Source organism: Cetorhinus maximus, unplaced genomic scaffold, assembly GCF_964194155.1.
Source record: "Cetorhinus maximus unplaced genomic scaffold, sCetMax3.hap1.1 HAP1_SCAFFOLD_3494, whole genome shotgun sequence".
Lineage (NCBI taxonomy): Eukaryota > Metazoa > Chordata > Chondrichthyes > Lamniformes > Cetorhinidae > Cetorhinus > Cetorhinus maximus.
In genome coordinates this window covers 8,282-27,024 of record NW_027599404.1, presented here as the reverse complement: position 1 = coordinate 27,024, position 18,743 = coordinate 8,282, and the positions used below count along the sequence as shown (strand labels likewise).

General features: G+C 53.5%; 1 protein-coding gene across 1 annotated transcript; it reads left to right on the top strand.

Annotated features, from left to right (window-relative positions):
* The first annotated feature begins 197 nt into the window (after window positions 1–197).
* On the top strand, window positions 198–17,412 carry bbs1 (Bardet-Biedl syndrome 1). Its single transcript, XM_078537977.1, has 10 exons — window positions 198–326; window positions 2,637–2,743; window positions 3,828–3,948; window positions 6,040–6,198; window positions 7,737–7,806; window positions 9,009–9,167; window positions 11,201–11,334; window positions 12,434–12,568; window positions 14,807–14,893; window positions 16,697–17,412. The coding sequence occupies exons 1-10, from the start codon at window positions 210–212 to the stop codon at window positions 16,781–16,783; spliced, it is 1,176 nt and encodes a 391-aa protein (XP_078394103.1). The 5' UTR covers window positions 198–209; the 3' UTR covers window positions 16,784–17,412.
* The last annotated feature ends 1,331 nt before the right edge of the window (window positions 17,413–18,743 follow it).

Sequence of the window (18,743 nt, the reverse complement as noted above, 5' to 3'; positions counted from 1 at the left end):
TCTCTGTGTCTCCTCCCCTGCTATCCCCCCGACAGGTTGCGTGTGCCTGTGGATGGATGTCTGCTCCCCCTCGTCCCAGCCGTGTGTACTGGGGAGGGGGGGTTGGTGAGGGGGCTGAACGGTGCTGATGTCCCTGATGTCCCGAGGCTGCTCTCTCACTCTCCTCTCCCCCCCCCTCCTTTGTTCGAGTGCAGACGGTGATAACCTGCATGTCTACCCTGAATAAGAACATGGCGGACGAGGACGCGGTGGGCTGCCTGGTGATTGGTACCGAGAACATGGAGGTCTGCATCCTGGACCCTGAAGCGTTTACCATCCAGGCCAAGGTAGCCGGTCCGTGTGTGATTGTCGGGGTGGGAGGATAAGCAGAACGGGTGTGTTTCCAGTGGAATAGGTGGTGATTGTGACCGAGTGTTCCCTGTGCTCGCAGGGTTCAAATAAAAGGAGAGACAGGGAGTTAGAATTAATGGTTAATCCCTCAAAGCCTTCCCATGATTATGTTCAGACTATTTATTTATTTTAGGCTTCCTTATGGGGAGACAAGTTATGTAGTGGTAATGTCACTGGGCCAGAGACCCCGGTTAATGGGGACAGGGGTTCAAATCCCCACCAGGGCAGCCGGAGAAATTTAAATTCAGTTAATAAATCTGGAATTGGAAACTAGTCTCAGTGACGGTGACCATGAAACTATCATCGATTGTTGTAAAAGCTCATCTGGGTCACTAATGTCCCCTTTAGGGAGGGAAATCTGCCGTCCTTACCCGGTCTGGCCTACATGTGACTCCAGACCCACAGCCACGTGTGGTTGACTCTTAACTGCCCCCCTGAAATGGCCGAGTGAGACACTCAGTTCAAGGGCAATTAGGGGTGGGCAACAAACGCTGGCCTTGTCCAGAGACGCCCACATCCCGTGAAAGAATTTTTTTAAAGTCCATATCATGGCCTCAAAACCAAATCATGACAGATTGTTACAAAGGTCTGTCAGGATCACCGTGTTCTGGACTCTCTAGCTGGAGTGTGGCGGAGGTGATAGAGACAGAGAGGGTTGTAGGGGCTGGAGGGGGTTACAGAGATAGGGAGGGGTGTAGGGGTTGGAGGGGGGTTACAGAGATAGGGAGGGTTGTAGGGGCTGGAGGAGGTTACAGAGATAGGGAGGGGTGTAGGGGCTGGAGGAGGTGATAGAGATAGGGAGGGTTGTAGGGGCTGGAGGAGGTTACAGAGATGGGGAGGGTTGTAGGGGCTGGAGGAGGTTACAGAGATAGGGTTGTAGGGGCTGGAGGAGCTTGCAGAGATAGGGAGGGTTGTAGGGGCTGGAGGAGGTTACAGAGGTAGGGAGGGTTGTTGGGGCTGGAGGAGGTTACAGAGATAGGGAGGGTTGTAGGGGCTGGAGGAGGTTACAGAGATAGGGTGGGTTGTGGGGGCTGGAGGAGGTTACAGAGATAGGGATGGTTATAGTGGCTGGAGGAGGTTACAGAGATAGGGAGGGTTGTAGGGGCTGGAGGAGGTTACAGAGATAGGGAGGGTTGTAGGGGCTGGAGGAGGTTACAGAGATAGGGAGGGGTGTAGGGGCTGGAGGAGGTGATAGAGATAGGGAGGGTTGTAGGGGCTGGAGGAGGTTACAGAGATGGGGAGGGTTGTAGGGGCTGGAGGAGGTTACAGAGATAGGGTTGTAGGGGCTGGAGGAGGTGATAGAGATAGGGAGGGTTGTAGGGGCTGGAGGAGGTTACAGAGATAGGGAGGGTTGTTGGGGCTGGAGGAGGTTACAGAGATAGGGAGGGTTGTAGGGGCTGGAGGAGCTTACAGAGATAGGGAGGGTTGTAGGGGCTGGAGGAGGTTACAGAGATAGGGAGGGTTGTTGGGGCTGGAGGAGGTTACAGAGATAGGGAGGGTTGTAGGGGCTGGAGGAGGTTACAGAGATAGGGATGGTTATAGTGGCTGGAGGAGGTTACAGAGATAGGGAGGGTTGTAGGGGCTGGAGGAGGTTACAGAGATGGGGAGGGGTGTAGGGGCTGGAGGAGGTTACAGAGATAGGGAGGGTTGTAGGGGCTGGAGGAGGTTACAGAGATAGGGTTGTAGGGGCTGGAGGAGGTTACAGAGATAGGGAGGGGTGTAGGGGCTGGAGGAGGTTACAGAGATAGGGAGGGGTGTAGGGGCTGGAGGAGGTTACAGAGATAGGGAAGGGTATAGGGGCTGGAGGAGGTTACAGGGATAGGGAGGGTTGTAGGAGCTGGAGGAGGTTACAGAGATAGGGAGGGTTGTAGGGGCTGGAGGAGGTTACAGAGATAGGGAGGGTTGTAGGGGCTGGAGGAGGTTACAGAGATAGGGAGGGTTGTAGGGGCTGGAGGAGGTTACAGAGATAGGGAGGGGTGAAGGGGCTGGAGGAGGTTACAGAGATAGGGAAGGTTGTAGGGGCTGGAGGAGGTTACAGAGATAGGGAGGGTTGTAGTGGCTGGAGGAGGTTTGAAAAGAATGATGAGAATTTAAATCAAGGTATTTCTGGGTCTCAGTGCGAGTCCGGTAAGGGGGCAGCAGAGCTTTCGATGAGCTGTGGTTTCGAGAGGGTGGGAGACCCCCCTCGGGGAGCGATGGAATAGCCATTTCCCCTGTTAATAGTTGTGTCCGTCTCTCTCTGCCAGGTGAACCTCCCCAGTGTCCCAGTGTTCCTGGATGTCACTGGCCAGTTTGATGTGGAGTTCAGGATCATCGTTGCATGTCGGAATGGAAGTATCTACATAATCCGCAGGTAGGCAGGAAAATTCCGGCTGGGATTTTGGGATTGCTCCAAGTTCTAAGAGTTGGTGCATGACAGCAGTTTACAAAGCTTGTTTGTCTTCTGTTCTCTCACCTGGCCCAATCTCTGACATCATAGCATATAAACATCCTCCAAGACAATGCATCTAAACCGAACCTGCTCCAATTCCCAGTCACCCATCACCCTCTCTGCTCGCTGACCTACCCCGGCAACACCTCCATTTTAATATTTCAAATCCTTCCCTATCTCTGTAACCTCCTCCAGCCACTACAACCCTCCCTATCTCTGTAACCTCCTCCAGCTCCTACAACCCTCCCTATCTCTGTAACCTCTTCCAGCCCCTACAACCCTCCCTATCTCTGTAACCTCCTCCAGCTCCTACAACCCTCCCTATCTCTGTAACCTCCTCCAGCCCCTACAACCCTCCCTATCTCTGTAACCTCCTCCAGCCCCTACAACCCTCCCTATCTCTGTAACCTCCTCCAGCCCCTAAAACCCTCCCTATCTCTGTAACCTCCTCCAGCCCCTATAACCCTCCCTATCTCTGTAACCTCCTCCAGCTCCTACAACCCTCCCTATCTCTGTAACCTCCTCCAGCCCCTACAACCCTCCCTATCTCTGTAACCTCCTCCAGCCCCTACAACCCTCCCTATCTCTGTAACCTCCTCCAGCCCCTAAAACCCTCCCTATCTCTGTAACCTCCTCCAGCCCCTACACCCCACCCTGTCTCTGTAACCTCCTCCAGGCCCTACCACCCTCCGAGATCTCTGCGCTCCTCCAATTTCGGCCTCTTGACCATCCCCCGATTCCCATCGCTCCACCATTGGCGGCCGTGCCTTCAGCTGCCTGGGGCCCTAAGCTCTGGAATTCCCTTCCTAAACCTCTCTGACTCCCTCCCCCTCCTCCTTTTAAGACGCTCCTTAAAACCGACCTCTCTGACCGAGTTATTGACAACCTGTCCCTAACCTGATTCGGGGTCAGATTCTGTCTGATTGACGTTCCTGTGAAGCACCTTGGGGGAAGTTGTTCAAAGCTGAAGGTGCCGGATAAATAAAAGCTTTTGATGCCATTACAGAGATTCCAAAAGGCCCAAGCACTGCATCGAGCTGAACTCCCAGCCTGTAGGTCTAGTGCGACTCAACAAGAACATAGTGGTTGGCTGTGGGAAGGAACTGCTGCAGGCATACACTCAGAAGGTAGGTCCCCAGCTTTGCCCATCGGGGCTCCTCTATGTGTGACATTGTACACGGGGGTAATAGCTGACACACACAGGACTGCTCAGACTTTCCATTTCAGAAGCTTTAATCAGGTCAATTCTGCTTAAGCAGACCCAGTCCAACTTCTTCCTTGTGCAGAACATAGGAACAGGAGGAGGCCATTCAGCCCCTCGAGCCTATTACACAGGGACAGGAGGAGGCCATTCAGCCCCTCGAGCCTATTACACAGGGACAGGAGGAGGCCATTCAGCCCCTCGAGCCTATTACACAGGGACAGGAGGAGGCCATTCAGCCCCTCGAGCCTATTACACTGGGACAGGAGGAGGCCATTCAGCCCCTCGAGCCTATTACACAGGGACAGGAGGAGGCCATTCAGCCCCTCGAGCCTATTACACAGGGACATGAGGAGGCCATTCAGCCCCTCTTGAGCCTATTACATAGGAACATGAGGCCATTCAGCCCCTCAAGCCTATTACGCAGGGACAGGAGGAGGCCATTCAACCCCTCTTGAGCCTATTACACAGGGACATGAGGAGGCCATTCAGCCCCTCGAGCCTATTACACAGGAACAGGAGGAGGCCATTCAGCCCCCCATCGAGCCTGTTACACAGGAATAGGAGGAGGCCATTCAGCCTCTCTTGAGCCTGTTACACAGGAATAGGAGGAGGCCATTCAGCCCCTCCTCAAGGCTTTTACACACGAACAGGTTGAGGCCATTCAGCCCCTCGAGCCTGGTAGACAGAGATTCGAGAAGGTCATTCAGCCCCTTTCGAGGCTTTTACACAGGAACAGGTTGAGGCCATTTAGCCCCTCCAGCCTGTTACAAAGGAATGGGAAAAGGCCAATAGGCCCCTTGAATCTGCCCTGCCCATGTAATTGGATCATGGCCAGTCTGGACCTTAACTCCATCCACCCACTTCGGTTCCGTAACCCTTAACCCCCTCACCCAACAAAAATCCATCAATCTCAGTTTGACATTTCCAATTCACCCCCAGACTCGACAGCTTCTTGGTGGGGGAGCGAGTTCCCGATTCCCACTCCCCTCTGTGTGATGAAGTGCTTCCTGACATCACCCCTAAACGGTCTGGCTTCAGTTTTAAGGTTCTGCCCCCTTGTTCTGGACTCCACCCCCCCCATCACCAGAGGAAATAGTTTCTCTCTATCAACTCTATTGAAGCATTTAACTTCCTATAATGTAACCGTTTTATCCCGATATCATTCCAGTCAATCTGCACTGCATCCCTTCTAAGTCCAATACATCCTTTGCATGGTACGAATGCTGTTATGCCATTTGGGGGTTAAGCTGCATTGAGGCACTGTCAGAGGGTCAGTGCTGAGGGAGTGCCGCACTGTCGGAGGGTCAGGGCTGAGGGAGGGCCACACTGTCGGAGGGTCAGTGCTGAGGGAGGGCCGCATTGTCGGTGGGTCAGTACTGAGAGAGCGCCGCCCTGTTGCAGGGTCAGTACTGAGGGAGTGCTGCACTGGGAGGGTCAGTCCTGAGGGAGCGCTGCACTGTTGCAGGGTCAGTACTGAGGGAGCGCTGCACTGTAGAAGGGTCAGCACTGAGGGAGCGCTGTGCTGTCAGAGGGTCAGTACTGAGGGAGCGCCGCACCGTGGGAGGGTCAGCGCTGAGGGAGGGCCACACTGTCAGAGGTTCAGTCCTGAGGGAGAGCTGCACTGTCAGAGGTGCCGTCTTTCAGGATGAGGCATTAAACCGAGGCCCTGTCTGCCCTCTCGGGTGGGTGTAAAAGATCCCACGGTCACTATTGGGAGAAGAGCAGGGGGGAGTTCTCCCCGGTGTCCTGGGGCCAATATTCATCCCTCACTCAACATCACTAAAAACAGATGATCTGGGTCATTATCACATTGCTGTTTGTGGGATCTTGCTGTGCATAAATTGGCTGCTGAGTTTCCTACATTACAACAGTGAGCGCACTTCAAAAAAAAAGTCTTTCATCATCTGTGAAACGATTTGTGACGTCCCGAGTTGCTGAAGGGAGCTGGAGAGAGACCTTTCTGTCCCCACCTTGGCTCCACGTGCCTAACGCAAAGTCTCTTTTCCACCTTCAGGGGAAGAAGCTGTGGACTGTACACCTGCCAGCTCCCATGATGACCATGGGCCTGATGGATCACAAATCCAAGGGCTTCCAGGCAGTGCTGGTGGCCTTGGCGAACTCCGAGGTCCACCTCTACCGGGACAAAATCCTCGTCAACATCACCAAAACCCAGGTACGCTCCCTCACCACCCACCCCCAACCCAGCTCCCTCCTCCACCGCTGGCCCCTGTCTCCCACCCTTCCCCTGCCAGCTGGTCAAGGAATGAGAGTTCGAAACGAGGGGGGGCAATCGTTTTGCAAAATCTTGTGTTGGCGTTGAGAGAGTTGCCTCACCTGTGGACGTGTGGGGTTTGGAGTCACATAGGCTCAGACTGGGCAAGGGCCACAACTTCCCTGAAGCAGATGGATTTTCCCGATAACCTGACAGCTTCTCACAATCACTGTCACTGATCTCAAACCGCCCAGGGTGGGGATTGAACCCTCGACCTGTGGGTTCTCAGCCTCATAACCACGATCACTGATGCTACCTGGATCTTCGCCGAGCTTAGTTATTGAGCGACCTGGAATCAGATTGGGTAACCCAGAACGCCGCTATTTTTAAATGTAATCTCTCATGTTTGTGCACGATGTAAATCTAACCAAAAAATCTGATCAGTGGGAGCGCATGTCAGGAGTCTTGCTGCAGATGCTAACCCCAACAGCTCCTTTATCAATGTCACTGTGCCCGCAGTGTGCACTGTGGTTGTAGAGATCAGACCATCAGGGTAATTAACTTGAATTTTAAAATTCTCATCCCTGCTTTCAAGTCCCTCCATGGCTTACTTGCCGCTACAACCCTCCCTATCTCTGTAACCTCCTCCAGCCCCTGCATCCCTCCCTATCTCTGTAATCTCCTCCAGCCCCTACACCCCTCCCTATCTCTGTAACCTCCTCCAGCCCCTACAACCCTCCCTATCTCTGTAACCTCCTCCAGCCCCTACACCCCTCCCTATCTCTGTAACCTCCTCCAGCCCCTACAACCCTCCCTATCTCTGTAACTTCTTCCAGCCCCTACACCCCTCCCTATCTCTGTAACCTCCTCCAGCCCCTACACCCCTCCCTATCTCTGTAACCTCCCCCAGCCCCTACGACCCTCCCTATCTCTGTAACCTCCTCCAGTCCCTACGACCCTCCCTATCTCTGTAACCTCCTCCAGCCCCTACGACCCTCCGAGATATCTGCGCTCCTCCAATTCCAGCCTCTTGAACATGCCCCGATTTCCATCGCTCCACCATTGGCGGCCGTGCCTTCAGGTGCCTGGGGCCCTAAGCTCTGGAATTCCCTCCCTAAACCTCTTTCCCGCCACCCCCCCACCCCTTGCTCTCTCTCTCTCACTCTCTCTTTTCCTTTAAGACGCTCTATAAAACCGACCCCTTTGACTGAACTTTTGGTCACCTGTCCCTAATATCTCCGTATGTGGCTCCTGTGAAAATGTACTTGATAATGCTCTGTACAAGCCTTTGGGACATTAAAGACACAATGTAAAGGCATGTTGTTTGAAGCAGTGAGGGTTTTAAGTGCTGTAACAGTGCAGTGTGATTCTCAGGCCCTGGTGCTTGATGATTTCTCCCGGTACGCCCCAGAATTCAGTCGGAGAATCCCAGATCTTCATCCTGCACCGTGCTCAATCACCAGGTAGCGTTCATTTCTCTGTCCTCTCTTTTCTCCTAGGATGTGGTAACCAGCCTGTGTTTCGGCAGGTATGGACGGGAGGATGGGACACTCATCATGACCACGAAAGGTGCGACTCTCTCTCTCTGCCTCTTCCCCTCTCCGCTGGCCTGTGTCGCCCCCTCCCCACTTGATCAGCAATACTGCAGTGGATTGCAACACTCCCAGGACAGGCACAGCACGGGGTTAGATACAGAGTAAAGCTCCCTCTACACTGTCCCCATCAAACACTCCCAGGACAGGTACAGCACGGGGTTAGATACAGAGTAAAGCTCCCTCTACACTGTCCCCATCAAACACTCCCAGGACAGGTACAGCACGGGGTTAGATACAGAGTAAAGCTCCCTCTACACTGTCCCCATCAAACACTCCCAGGACAGGTACAGCACGGGGTTAGATACAGAGTAAAGCTCCCTCTACACTGTCCCCATCAAACACTCCCAGGACAGGTACAGCACGGGGTTAGATACAGAGTAAAGCTCCCTCTACACTGTCCCCATCAAACACTCCCAGGACAGGTACAGCACGGGGTTAGATACAGAGTAAAGCTCCCTCTACACCGTCCCCATCAAACACTCCCAGGACAGGTACAGCACAGGGTTAGATACAGAGTAAAGCTCCCTCTACACTGTCCCCATCAAACACTCCCAGGACAGGTACAGCACGGGGTTAGATACAGAGTGAGGCTCCCTCTACACTGTCCCCATCAAACACTCCCAGGACAGGTACAGCACGGGGTTAGATACAGAGTAAAGCTCCCTCTACACTGTCCCCATCAAACACTCCCAGGACAGGTACAGCACGGGGTTAGATACAGAGTAAAGCTCCCTCTACACTGTCCCCATCAAACACTCCCAGGACAGGTACAGCACGGGGTTAGATACAGAGTAAAGCTCCCTCTACACTGTCCCCATCAAACACTCCCAGGACAGGTACAGCTTTTGGAGCGGGGAAATTGCTGTGGAGAGCAGCAGATACACAGAATACACAACAGATCGGTTCGCAACTTGCGGGGCATGTGTGCTCTGCATCCTGCTATCGTGCACTCGGTCTCGCACACACACGTGAGGTCGCTCTTAGATTTCTACACCCTCTCATGTAGCAGGGACAGATCACTGATTGCACGTAGAAGTTTCTGTATGTTTGTATATTGACGGTGGCTCATTGACTGGGGAAGCAGTTACAATCGTTTACTCTCTTTCCTGGTCAGGTCACTGCGAGAGGTGCTGTAAGCGGGCCCTGTCACTAACCGTCTTTCCTTTCTCCTCTCAGGGGGTGGGCTGATCATTAAAATCCTGAAGAGAACTGCAGTCTTTGAGGATAAAGACACCAGCCCCGGCCCTCCCCTGGCGCAGAGCATTAAACTGAACATCCCAAGGAAAACCAAGCTGTACGTGGACCAGACACTGCGGGAACGGGAAAATGCTGTGGGTGAGTACTCAAGCTTCTGTCCCTGGAGTCTGGCTGAGGGATGTGATGCAACAGTCACCTACCCGCCCTTCCAGCACCTCACCTCAGCAGCCAGTCCTCGGGCGCAAAACAGGCAGGCGGGGTGGGTGTTGGGCGGCATGTTGTCAGTCTGTTATTCAACTGCAAAGGCATCACACAGTCTGACCTTTTTCCCGTGCAGTTGAAGAAAACCTCATGGGTGCTGCCTCACACGGAAGGGGTTGGATTTATAGTAGAATTTTCATCGAACTGTTTATTATACAGTGAAGAGAGTCTGTTTAAACAGCGCACTACAGCAAACAGTCTACAGAGTAAACAGTGCACTAAGCAAACAGTCTACAGAGTCTGTTTAAACAGCGCACTACAGCAAACAGTCTACAGAGTAAACAGTGCACTAAGCAAACAGTCTACAGAGTCTATTTAAACAGTGCACTACAGCAAACAGTCTACAGCGTAAACAGCGCACTACGCATGCAGTCTACAGAGTCTATTTAAACAGTGCACTACACAAACAGTCTACAGAGTCCATTTAAACAGCACACCACAACAGTCTATAGAGTCCATTTAAACAGCACACTACAACAGTCTACAGAGTCTATTTAAACAGCACACTACAACAGTCTACAGAGTCAATTTAAACAGCACACCACAACAGTCTACAGAGTCCATTTAAACAGCACACCACAACAGTCTATAGAGTCCATTTAAACAGCACACTACAACAGTCTACAGAGTCTATTTAAACAGCACACTATAACAGTCTACAGAGTCCATTTAAACAGCACACTACAACAGTCTACAGAGTCTATTTAAACAGTACACCACAACAGTCTATAGAGTCCATTTAAACAGCGCACTACAACAATCTACAGAGTCTATTTAAACAGTGCACTACTGCAAACAGTCTACAGAGTAAACAGCGCACTACGCATGCAGTCTACAGAGTTCATTTAAACAGCACACCACAACAGTCTATTGAGTCCATTTAAACAGCACACTACAACAGTCTACAGAGTCTATTTAAACAATGCAGTCTGCAGAGTCTATTTAAACAGCACACCACAACAGTCTATTGAGTCCATTTAAACAGCACACTACAACAGTCTACAGAGTCTATTTAAACAGCACACTACAACAGTCTACAGAGTCTATTTAAACAATGCACTGCTGCAAACAGTCTACAGAGTAAACAGCGCACTACGCATGCAGTCTGCAGAGTCTATTTAAACAGCATACTACAACAAACAGTCAACAAGAGTTTATTTAAACTGCGCACTGCAGCAAATAGTCCACAGAGTCTATTTAAAGCGTTGGTACAAACTACAGCAAGCAGAAATTGTGGCCAGAACCACAGCAACATCTGATAACAGCAGAGTTATTTCTCTAGCAGAATGCAGTCGGTGCAGGATAGTTATGTAATCTCAATGATGGACGTAGAAAAATCAATTGCAGTCCCTTACAGCAGGGCAGGCACCAGGCACGATTGACAGGGCAGTCACCCAATCGGCTCTATCCCAGCCAGGATCGGTGGGGTGGGGGCAGAGGGATCACAATGTTCTAACCTCTGTTTTAACTGCACTCCCTTCAGCTCCTGCTCAAGCTAAATCCCAGTCTCCGACCTGCTTATTTACTGAAACCCGTTGGAATAAAGCCACAATGAGACCCTTGGCGGTCGGGGGGAGGGTGGGAGGTGCGGGTGGCGACTGAAATGTTTTCATTTCCTCATCGGCTACTTGCTATTCTCCACTGACTGCATCCTGCGGGAGAAACCTTCATGCTTTGATCGGCAGATGTTGCTGTAGTTTTGCCCCTGTGCTCTGTTTTCTGCAGCTTGATCTGACTCTTTTGAGTAGACTCTGTAGACTGTTGGCTGAGAGTCCCGCTCCTTGATTGGCACAGTGGATCAGTCAACAGACCCCTGACACTAATCTTGGGTTGGTGATTCCCTGACTGTTGGCAATTAATGGTCGTGTTTTATTCCCTCTCCTCCCCGCCCCCCCTCTTCTGGTTGAAAGCAATGCACAGGGCCTTCCAGACAGACTTGTGTCGCCTACGTCTCAGGGCAGCCCGAGAGTACGTCAAGGCTCTTGAAGCGAGCTTAGCACCGGTCTCTGCTGACCTCCAGGAACCACTGAATATGAACGCGGTGGTGAGTGGACCTCTCGCTCCTGGGATGGGTACCACAGAAGAGTCTCGGGTATCTTCCCGTTAGTCAATCCAGCTGACAGCAAACAGAGTCTATTTGAACAGCACATTTGGCCATTGAGGCCTGGTTGAAGCCTCAGAGTCATTACGACATAGAAGGAGGCCATTCGGCCCATCGAGTCCATGTCAATTCTCTGTGGACCAATCCAGTCAGTCCCATTCCCCCATGCTCTCCCCCGTAACCCTCCAAGTTTATTTCCCTCCAGCATCTTTCCAATTTCCTTTTGAAATCATTCACCGTCTCCGCTCCCACCCGCCTCGTGGGCAGCGAGTTCCAGGTCATTACCATTTTCTGGGTAAAAAAATTCTTCCTCTCATTCCCCCCACCTCATCAGCTGCCCAAAACCTTAAATCCATCTCATTCCCGGTCCATGTCCCATCAGCCAATGGGAACAGCTTTTCCTTGACGACCTTATCCAAACCTGTCACCACCTTGTCCACCTCTAATAAATCCCCCCCCCTCAATCTCCTTTGCCCCAAGGAGAACAACCCCAGCTTCTCCAACCTCCTAACCCCTGTCTCTAAAACCCCCTCATCCCTGGGACCATTCTGGTCAATCTCCTCCGCAACCCTCTCAAAGACCCTCACAAGTGTGGTGACCAGAACTGAACACAACTCTCTAGTTGGGGCCTAACCAGAGTTTTACACAGGTTCAGTGTAACCTCCCTGCTCTTGTACACAATTCCTCTGTTTATGAAGTCCACGACCCCGTGAGCTTTGCTCATTTTGCTCTCGATACGTCCGGTCACCTTCGTAGGTTGGCCCGCATGAACCCCCAGGTCCCTCAGTCCCTGTACAATCTAGAACTGTGTCATTCAGCCTGCAGTAGCTCGGCCTGGGGCCTGGGGCCTGGGGCCGGGGGCCTGGGGCCTGGGGCCTGGGGCCGGGGGCCTGGGGCCTGGGGCCGGGGGCCTGGGGCCTGGGGCCTGGGGCCTGGGGCCTGGGGCCTGGGGCCTGGGGCCTGGGGCCTGGGGCAGTGGAAGGGATTTTAAACGCGGAAGCGTGTTTGTTGCTGAGATACAGTTTACCTGTCTCTGCTCTAGGTCCAGGGGATTGGACCAGCATTTAAGCTGACCTTGAACATTCAGAACACGTCAGCCACCAGACTGGTTATCAACCTCCAAATCAGCTTCCTCTACGATCAGAGCCTCTACTCCATCAAGAGGTCTTTCTTTAAGGTGGGAGACAGTTTCCAAAGTGATTTGTGGGGTCGGAGGAGGGGATTTGGAGGGGGGGGCGTTGGCGGTGGAAGCAGGTAGAGGTGAAAACTCGTCAGGCGTCTCCTCGTGCCAGTCCGCACAGGAAGATCCCACGTTTGGCTTCCAACTCGAAAGGGGGCAGAGGGGGTGGAGTTACTGAGCTAAATGCTGACCCCACCGCCCCCACCCCTGGCCTGTCCAGCAGAGGTACCTGTGTTTGAATGACCATCCGCTGGTGGGGTTGTGGGGGAGGGGGAGATTCAGGGTGTGAAGAGGGCAGCGATTCCTGCTGCAGTTGAATAGTCTGTCGGCATGCGACCTGGGCTCCGCCCACGTGGTGGGGGCCAGTTGGACCCGTACGCCGGCGTGACTCACCACTCGGCGGGGGAGCCCGTGATCACATCCCCCCGTGGGTTGCACACAGCTTGCTCCAGGAATGAACGATCTTTCCAGGAACACGAACTGGCCCAATGGGGAAGTGTGAAAAGCCGCTGTAGTCACGTCAGCCACTGCAGTCACCACGTGAGGAACAGCAGCAAAGGCTGACAGCGTTCACAACCCCGCAACCGGTCTGACTCGGCAGCAGAGCCCTGTCCCAGATGGAATTAAGTTGTTGCATCTCTCCAGCTCGTTTCACTTCCTCAGGACTTCCCGAAGTGTTTCACAAACCGTGAAGGACTTTTTTTTTTGTTGTAATGTAGGAAACTCAGCCCATTGACGTACAGCAAGATCCCACAAACAGCTACGTGATGATGACCCAGATCATTTGTTTTTAGTGATGTTGGGTGAGGGATAAATATTGGCCCCAGGACACCGGGGAGAACTCCCCCCTGCTCTTCTTCCAATAGTGGCTGTGGGATCTTTTACCCCCACCTGAGAGGGCAGACGGAGCCTCGGTTTAATATCTCATCCCGAAAGACAGCACCTCCGACAGTGCGGCACTCCCTCAGTACTGACCCTCCGACAGTGCGGCGCTCCCTCGGCACTGACCCTCCGACAGTGCGGCGCTCCCTCAGCACTGACCCTCCGACAGTGCGGCGCTCCCTCAGTACTGACCCTCCAACAGTGCGGCACCCACTCAGTACTGACCCTCCGACAGTGCGACACTCCCTCAGTACTGACCCTCCGACAGTGCGGCGCTCCCTCAGGACTGACCCTCCGACAGTGCGGCACCCACTCAGTAATGACCCTCCGACAGTGCGACACTCCCTCAGTACTGACCCTCCGACAGTGCGACACTCCCTCAGCACTGACCCTCCAACAGTGCGGCGCTCCCTCAGTACTGACCCTCCGACAGTGCGGCACCCACTCAGTAATGACCCTCCGACAGTGCGACACTCCCTCAGTACTGACCCTCCGACAGTGCGACACTCCCTCGGCACTGACCCTCCGGCAGTGCGGCGCTCCCTCAGCACTGACCCTCCGGCAGTGCGGCGCTCCCTCAGTACTGACCCTTCGACAGTGCGGCGCTCCCTCAGCACTGACCCTCCGACAGTGCGGCGCTCCCTCAGCACTGACCCTCTGACAGTGCGTCGCTCCCTCAGTAATGACCCTCCGACAGTGCGACACTCCCTCAGTACTGACCCTCCGACAGTGCGACACTCCCTCGGCACTGACCCTCCGGCAGTGCGGCGCTCCCTCAGCACTGACCCTCCGGCAGTGCGGCGCTCCCTCAGTACTGACCCTTCGACAGTGCGGCGCTCCCTCAGCACTGACCCTCCGACAGTGCGGCGCTCCCTCAGCACTGACCGTCTGACAGTGCGTCGCTCCCTCAGTACTGACCCTTCAACAGTGCGGCGCTCCCTCAGCACTGACCCTTCGACAGTGCGGCGCTCCCTCAGCACTGACCCTCTGACAGTGCGGCGCTCCCTCAGCACTGACCCTCCGACAGTGCGGCGCTCCCTCAGCACTGACCCTCTGACAGTGCGGCGCTCCCTCAGTACTGACCCTTCGACAGTGCGGCGCTCCCTCAGCACTGACCCTCCATGGCAGTCACGTGTAGAATGACACTATGGGGACAATCGGGTATGTGCACACGCAAACACACTCACAAACACATGTGAGGGAGAGCCCTGGCGAGAATTATTTTTCAATATGGGAAGAGGGAAGCAGTAGCTGTCTGGTGGTCTAACTCCCTCTCCCTGGGATATCTGGTGGTCTAACTCCCTCTCCCTGGGATATCTGGTGGTCTAACTCCCTCTCTCTTGGCTGTTCCAGATTCCTATGCTGGTACCTGGTCTGACGTATCCAATCGAGACCTTTGTGCAGAGCCTGAGTGACAAGGGCATCTCCGACACCATCAAGGTAAGGGGTGGGACAGAAGACCCCCCACCTTGTGTTTCTGTGGGCTCTGACCTCATCCCCCCTCACCCCACCCCGCCATACGCCCCTGCCAAGTCCTTTCTGACCAGGGAATGTGCAGCCGCTGGCTGGACGCCAGTATTACACACAGCTCTCGCTCCTCCTGCCTGAGCACTGGGCTATTTGACTCAGGCAGGCATCACAGTACAATCCCGTACTGATCCCGTCGTTGTCACTGGATGGTGAATCAGCAATTTGATTCCTTGGTCATTGTCTGAGAAAGGCCAACTGAGCAGAGACTTGCACAGGCCCTCATCAGTTTGTGCACTTTTCTGGTACACTGGCCTTTTCCCTTGTACTAGGAAGGGGCTCTGTACTTGCAGCAAAGCCCATTCATCTAGCGCCACTAACCTAACAAAATGTGCCCAAGGTGCTTCCCAGGAACGTCAATCATACAGAGTCTGACCTGAGCCTCACATGGAGATATTAGGCACAGGTGACCAAAAGCTCGGTCAGAGAGGTCGGTTTTAAGGAGCGTCTTAGAGGAGGAGAGAGGTGGAGAGGTTTAGGGAGGGAACTCCAGAGCTCAGGGCCCCAGGCAGCTGAAGGCACGGCCGCCAATGGTGGAGCGATGGGAATCGGGGGATGCTCAAGGGGCCGGAATTGGAAGAGTGCAGAGATCTCGGAGGATTGTAGGGGCTGGAGGAGGTTACCGAGATAGGGAGGGTTGCAGGGGCTGGAGGAGGTTACAGAGATAGGGAGAGGTGTAGGGGGCTAGAGGAGGTTACAGAGATAGGGAGGGTTGTAGGGGCTGGAGGAGGTTACAGAGATAGGGAGGGTTGTAGGGGCTGGAGGAGGTTACAGAGATAGGGAGGGTTGTAGGGGCTGGAGGAGGTTACAGAGATAGGGAGAGGTGTAGGGGGCTGGAGGAGGTTACAGAGATAGGGAGGGTTGTAGGCACTGAAGGAGGTTACAGAGATAGGGAGGGTTGGAGGGGCTGGAGGAGGTTACAGAGATAGGGAAAGTTGTAGGCACTGGGGGAGGTTACAGTGGCAGTGAGATGATTTTAAAATTCTTCATCCTCGTTTTCATATCCCTCCTCACTGCACTCCTTATCTCCTCCAGCCCCCACAACACTCCCTATCTCTGTAACCTCCTCCAGCCCCTACAACCCTCCCTATCTCTGTAACCTCCTCCAGCCCCTACAACCCTCCCTATCTCTGTAACCTCCTCCAGCCCCTACAACCCTCCCTATCTCTGTAACCTCCTCCAGCCCCTACAACCCTCCCTATCTCTGTAACCTCCTCCAGCCCTTACAACTCTCCCTATCTCTGTAACCTCCTCCAGCCCCTACAACCCTCCCTGTCTCTGTAACCTCCTCCAGCCCCTACAACCCTCCCTATCTCTGTAACCTCCTCCAGCCCCTACAACCCTCCCTATCTCTGTAACCTCCTCCAGCCCCTACAACCCTCCCTATATCTGTAACCTCCTCCAGCCCCTACAACCCTCCCTATCTCTGTAACCTCTTTGGTTTCCTGAATTGCTTCCATTTGCCTGACATCCAGCAACAGTCCAGGTTCCCCTGATTATTCTGTTCCTTATCACCTCCTGCCCTCGACCTGGAGGGTTGCTCGCACTCACTCACCTCCCTCTGTTTCCCTCGTTGGGACTGTGTGCGGTGGACAGGGGGGTGGGGGTTGGGGGGAGGTGGGCTGTGGTTGCAGCTTAAGGCAGCTCTCGTGACGTTTGTGAGGACAGTAACTCGAACAGCTGCTGACGCTGGGCGTCCCCGTTTCTCTGTTCCAGGTGTTTGTCCTGCGCGTGGGCAGAGGTGTACCCCTTCTGACTGCCCACATCCACATGCCCGTCAGCGAGGGACTGGTCGTGGGGTGAGGAGGGTTAAACGAAGATGGAGAGCAGCATCTGAATCTGATTGGACCGGCAGGACAGCCCTTCAGTCTCCCCCTGTGATACCCCATTTTAAAAAAAAGCCCACCTCCCGACACATGTATGTTTCATAGAGCCCCCCCCCCCCCCCCCCCCCCCTCCCCCCTCCCCTCGATTGGAGGGATAGCGAAGACCCCACAAACACCGTTGGAAGAAGAGCAGGGGGGAGTTCTCCCCGGTGTCCTGGGGCCAATATTTATCCCTCAACCAACATCACCACGAGCAGATGGTCTGGGTCATCATCACATTGCGGTTTGTGGGATCTTGCTGTGTGTAAATGGGCTGTTGCGTTTCCTACATTACAACAGCGACCACACTTCAAAAAAAAAACCCTTCGTTGTGTGTGAAACCCTTTGGGACGTCCCGAGGGTGTGACAGGAGCTGGAGAGATGCCTGTAGGCGCTGCCCTGAATGGTAGGAAGACTGGGAGCCACTACTTAGATTCCTGACTCCGTAACTAAAGCCGGAGCTGTGTACAGTGTTTAAATAGCAGACAGAATGTTTATTTAAGGATGTAAAGAGATAAAATGCATGTGTTAATACACTTGATGGGTATAAACAGGTTATTACTCTTATATGGCTCAGCACTGTCACAGGCTGATACACTGCTGCCCTTTCCTGCTTCACAACCACAATGTACTCTGCACTTAGATCCTTAAAGGCTGAAATGTTGAGTCCAGAAAGTCCCATGACTCACCACTGAACTTCAATAGCACTGAGTTTCCATTGATTTTCAACACAGGGACAGGAGGAGGCCATTCAGCCCCCTCCTCGAGCCTGTTACAGAGGAACAGGAGAAGCCCATTCAGCCCCCTCCTCGAGCCTGTTACACAGGGACAGGAGGAGCCCATTCAGCCCCCTCCTCGAGCCTGTTACACAGGAACAGGAGGAGGCCATTCAGCCCCCTCCTCGAGCCTGTTACACAGGAACAGGAGGAGGCCATTCAGCCCCCTCCTCGAGCCTGTTACACAGGAACAGGAGAAGCCCATTCAGCCCCCTCCTCGAGCCTGTTACACAGGAACAGGAGAAGCCCATTCAGCCCCCTCCTCGAGCCTGTTACACAGGGACAGGAGGAGGCCATTCAGCCCCTCGAATCTTTCACACAGGAACAGGGGGAGGCCATTGAACTCCCTTGAACCTGTTCCACCTTTCAATAAGATTGCTGCCGATCTGTATCTTAACTCCATTAACTTGCCTCGGTTCCGTAACCCTTAACCCCCTGATCCAACAAAAATCCATCAATCTCAGTTTTGACATTTTCAATTGACTCCCCCCCAGACTCAACAGATTTTTGGTGGGGGGAGAGAGTTTCAGATTTCCACTGCCCTCTGTGTGTTGAATGCTTCATGACATCACCCATGAACGGCCTGGGTCAAATTTTAAGGTTCTGCTCCCTTGTTCTGGACTCTGCACTCCCAACCCCACCAGAGGAAATAATTCCTGTCTATCGAATCATTTATAATCATCTTAGATCACCCCTAAATCTTCGATACTCAAGGGGGTTATTTAAGCTTAGCGTTCGGAAGGCTGGAGTCTGTATCGCTCCCTGTGCATGTTTGCAGTTAATGCAGGTCTCTCTGATCAACCCACTGAGCTGCTGATGGGTTCGGACTGGATCCCTCGCTGGCTTCTCCCCGTCGATAAGAGATTCCCAGGATCTTGCAGGGCTAACCAGTGTTGGGGCCAATCAAGTTCAGTCTGATGTGTAGCTACAGTTAACAGGATTACATAGGATACACAACACAGAATCAGACCATTCGGCCCACCTGCTGGTGTTTCTGCCCCACACGAGCCTCCTCCCCACCCCACCTCTCCATCTCCCCCCATCCCCATATCCTTCTATTCCTTTCTCCCTCATGTGTTTATCCAGCTTCCCCTTTAAATGTATCGATACTATTCACCTCGA

Bases quoted from the DNA above. Each gene is read 5' to 3' on its own strand.
- bbs1 (XM_078537977.1), top strand. From the start codon at position 210: ATGTCTACCCTGAATAAGAACATGGCGGACGAGGACGCGGTGGGCTGC. The intron at 3,949-6,039 runs GTAGGTCCCCAG...TTCCACCTTCAG, and splicing joins TGCAGGCATACACTCAGAAG to GGGAAGAAGCTGTGGACTGT. The intron at 14,894-16,696 runs GTAAGGGGTGGG...TCTCTGTTCCAG, and splicing joins GCATCTCCGACACCATCAAG to GTGTTTGTCCTGCGCGTGGG.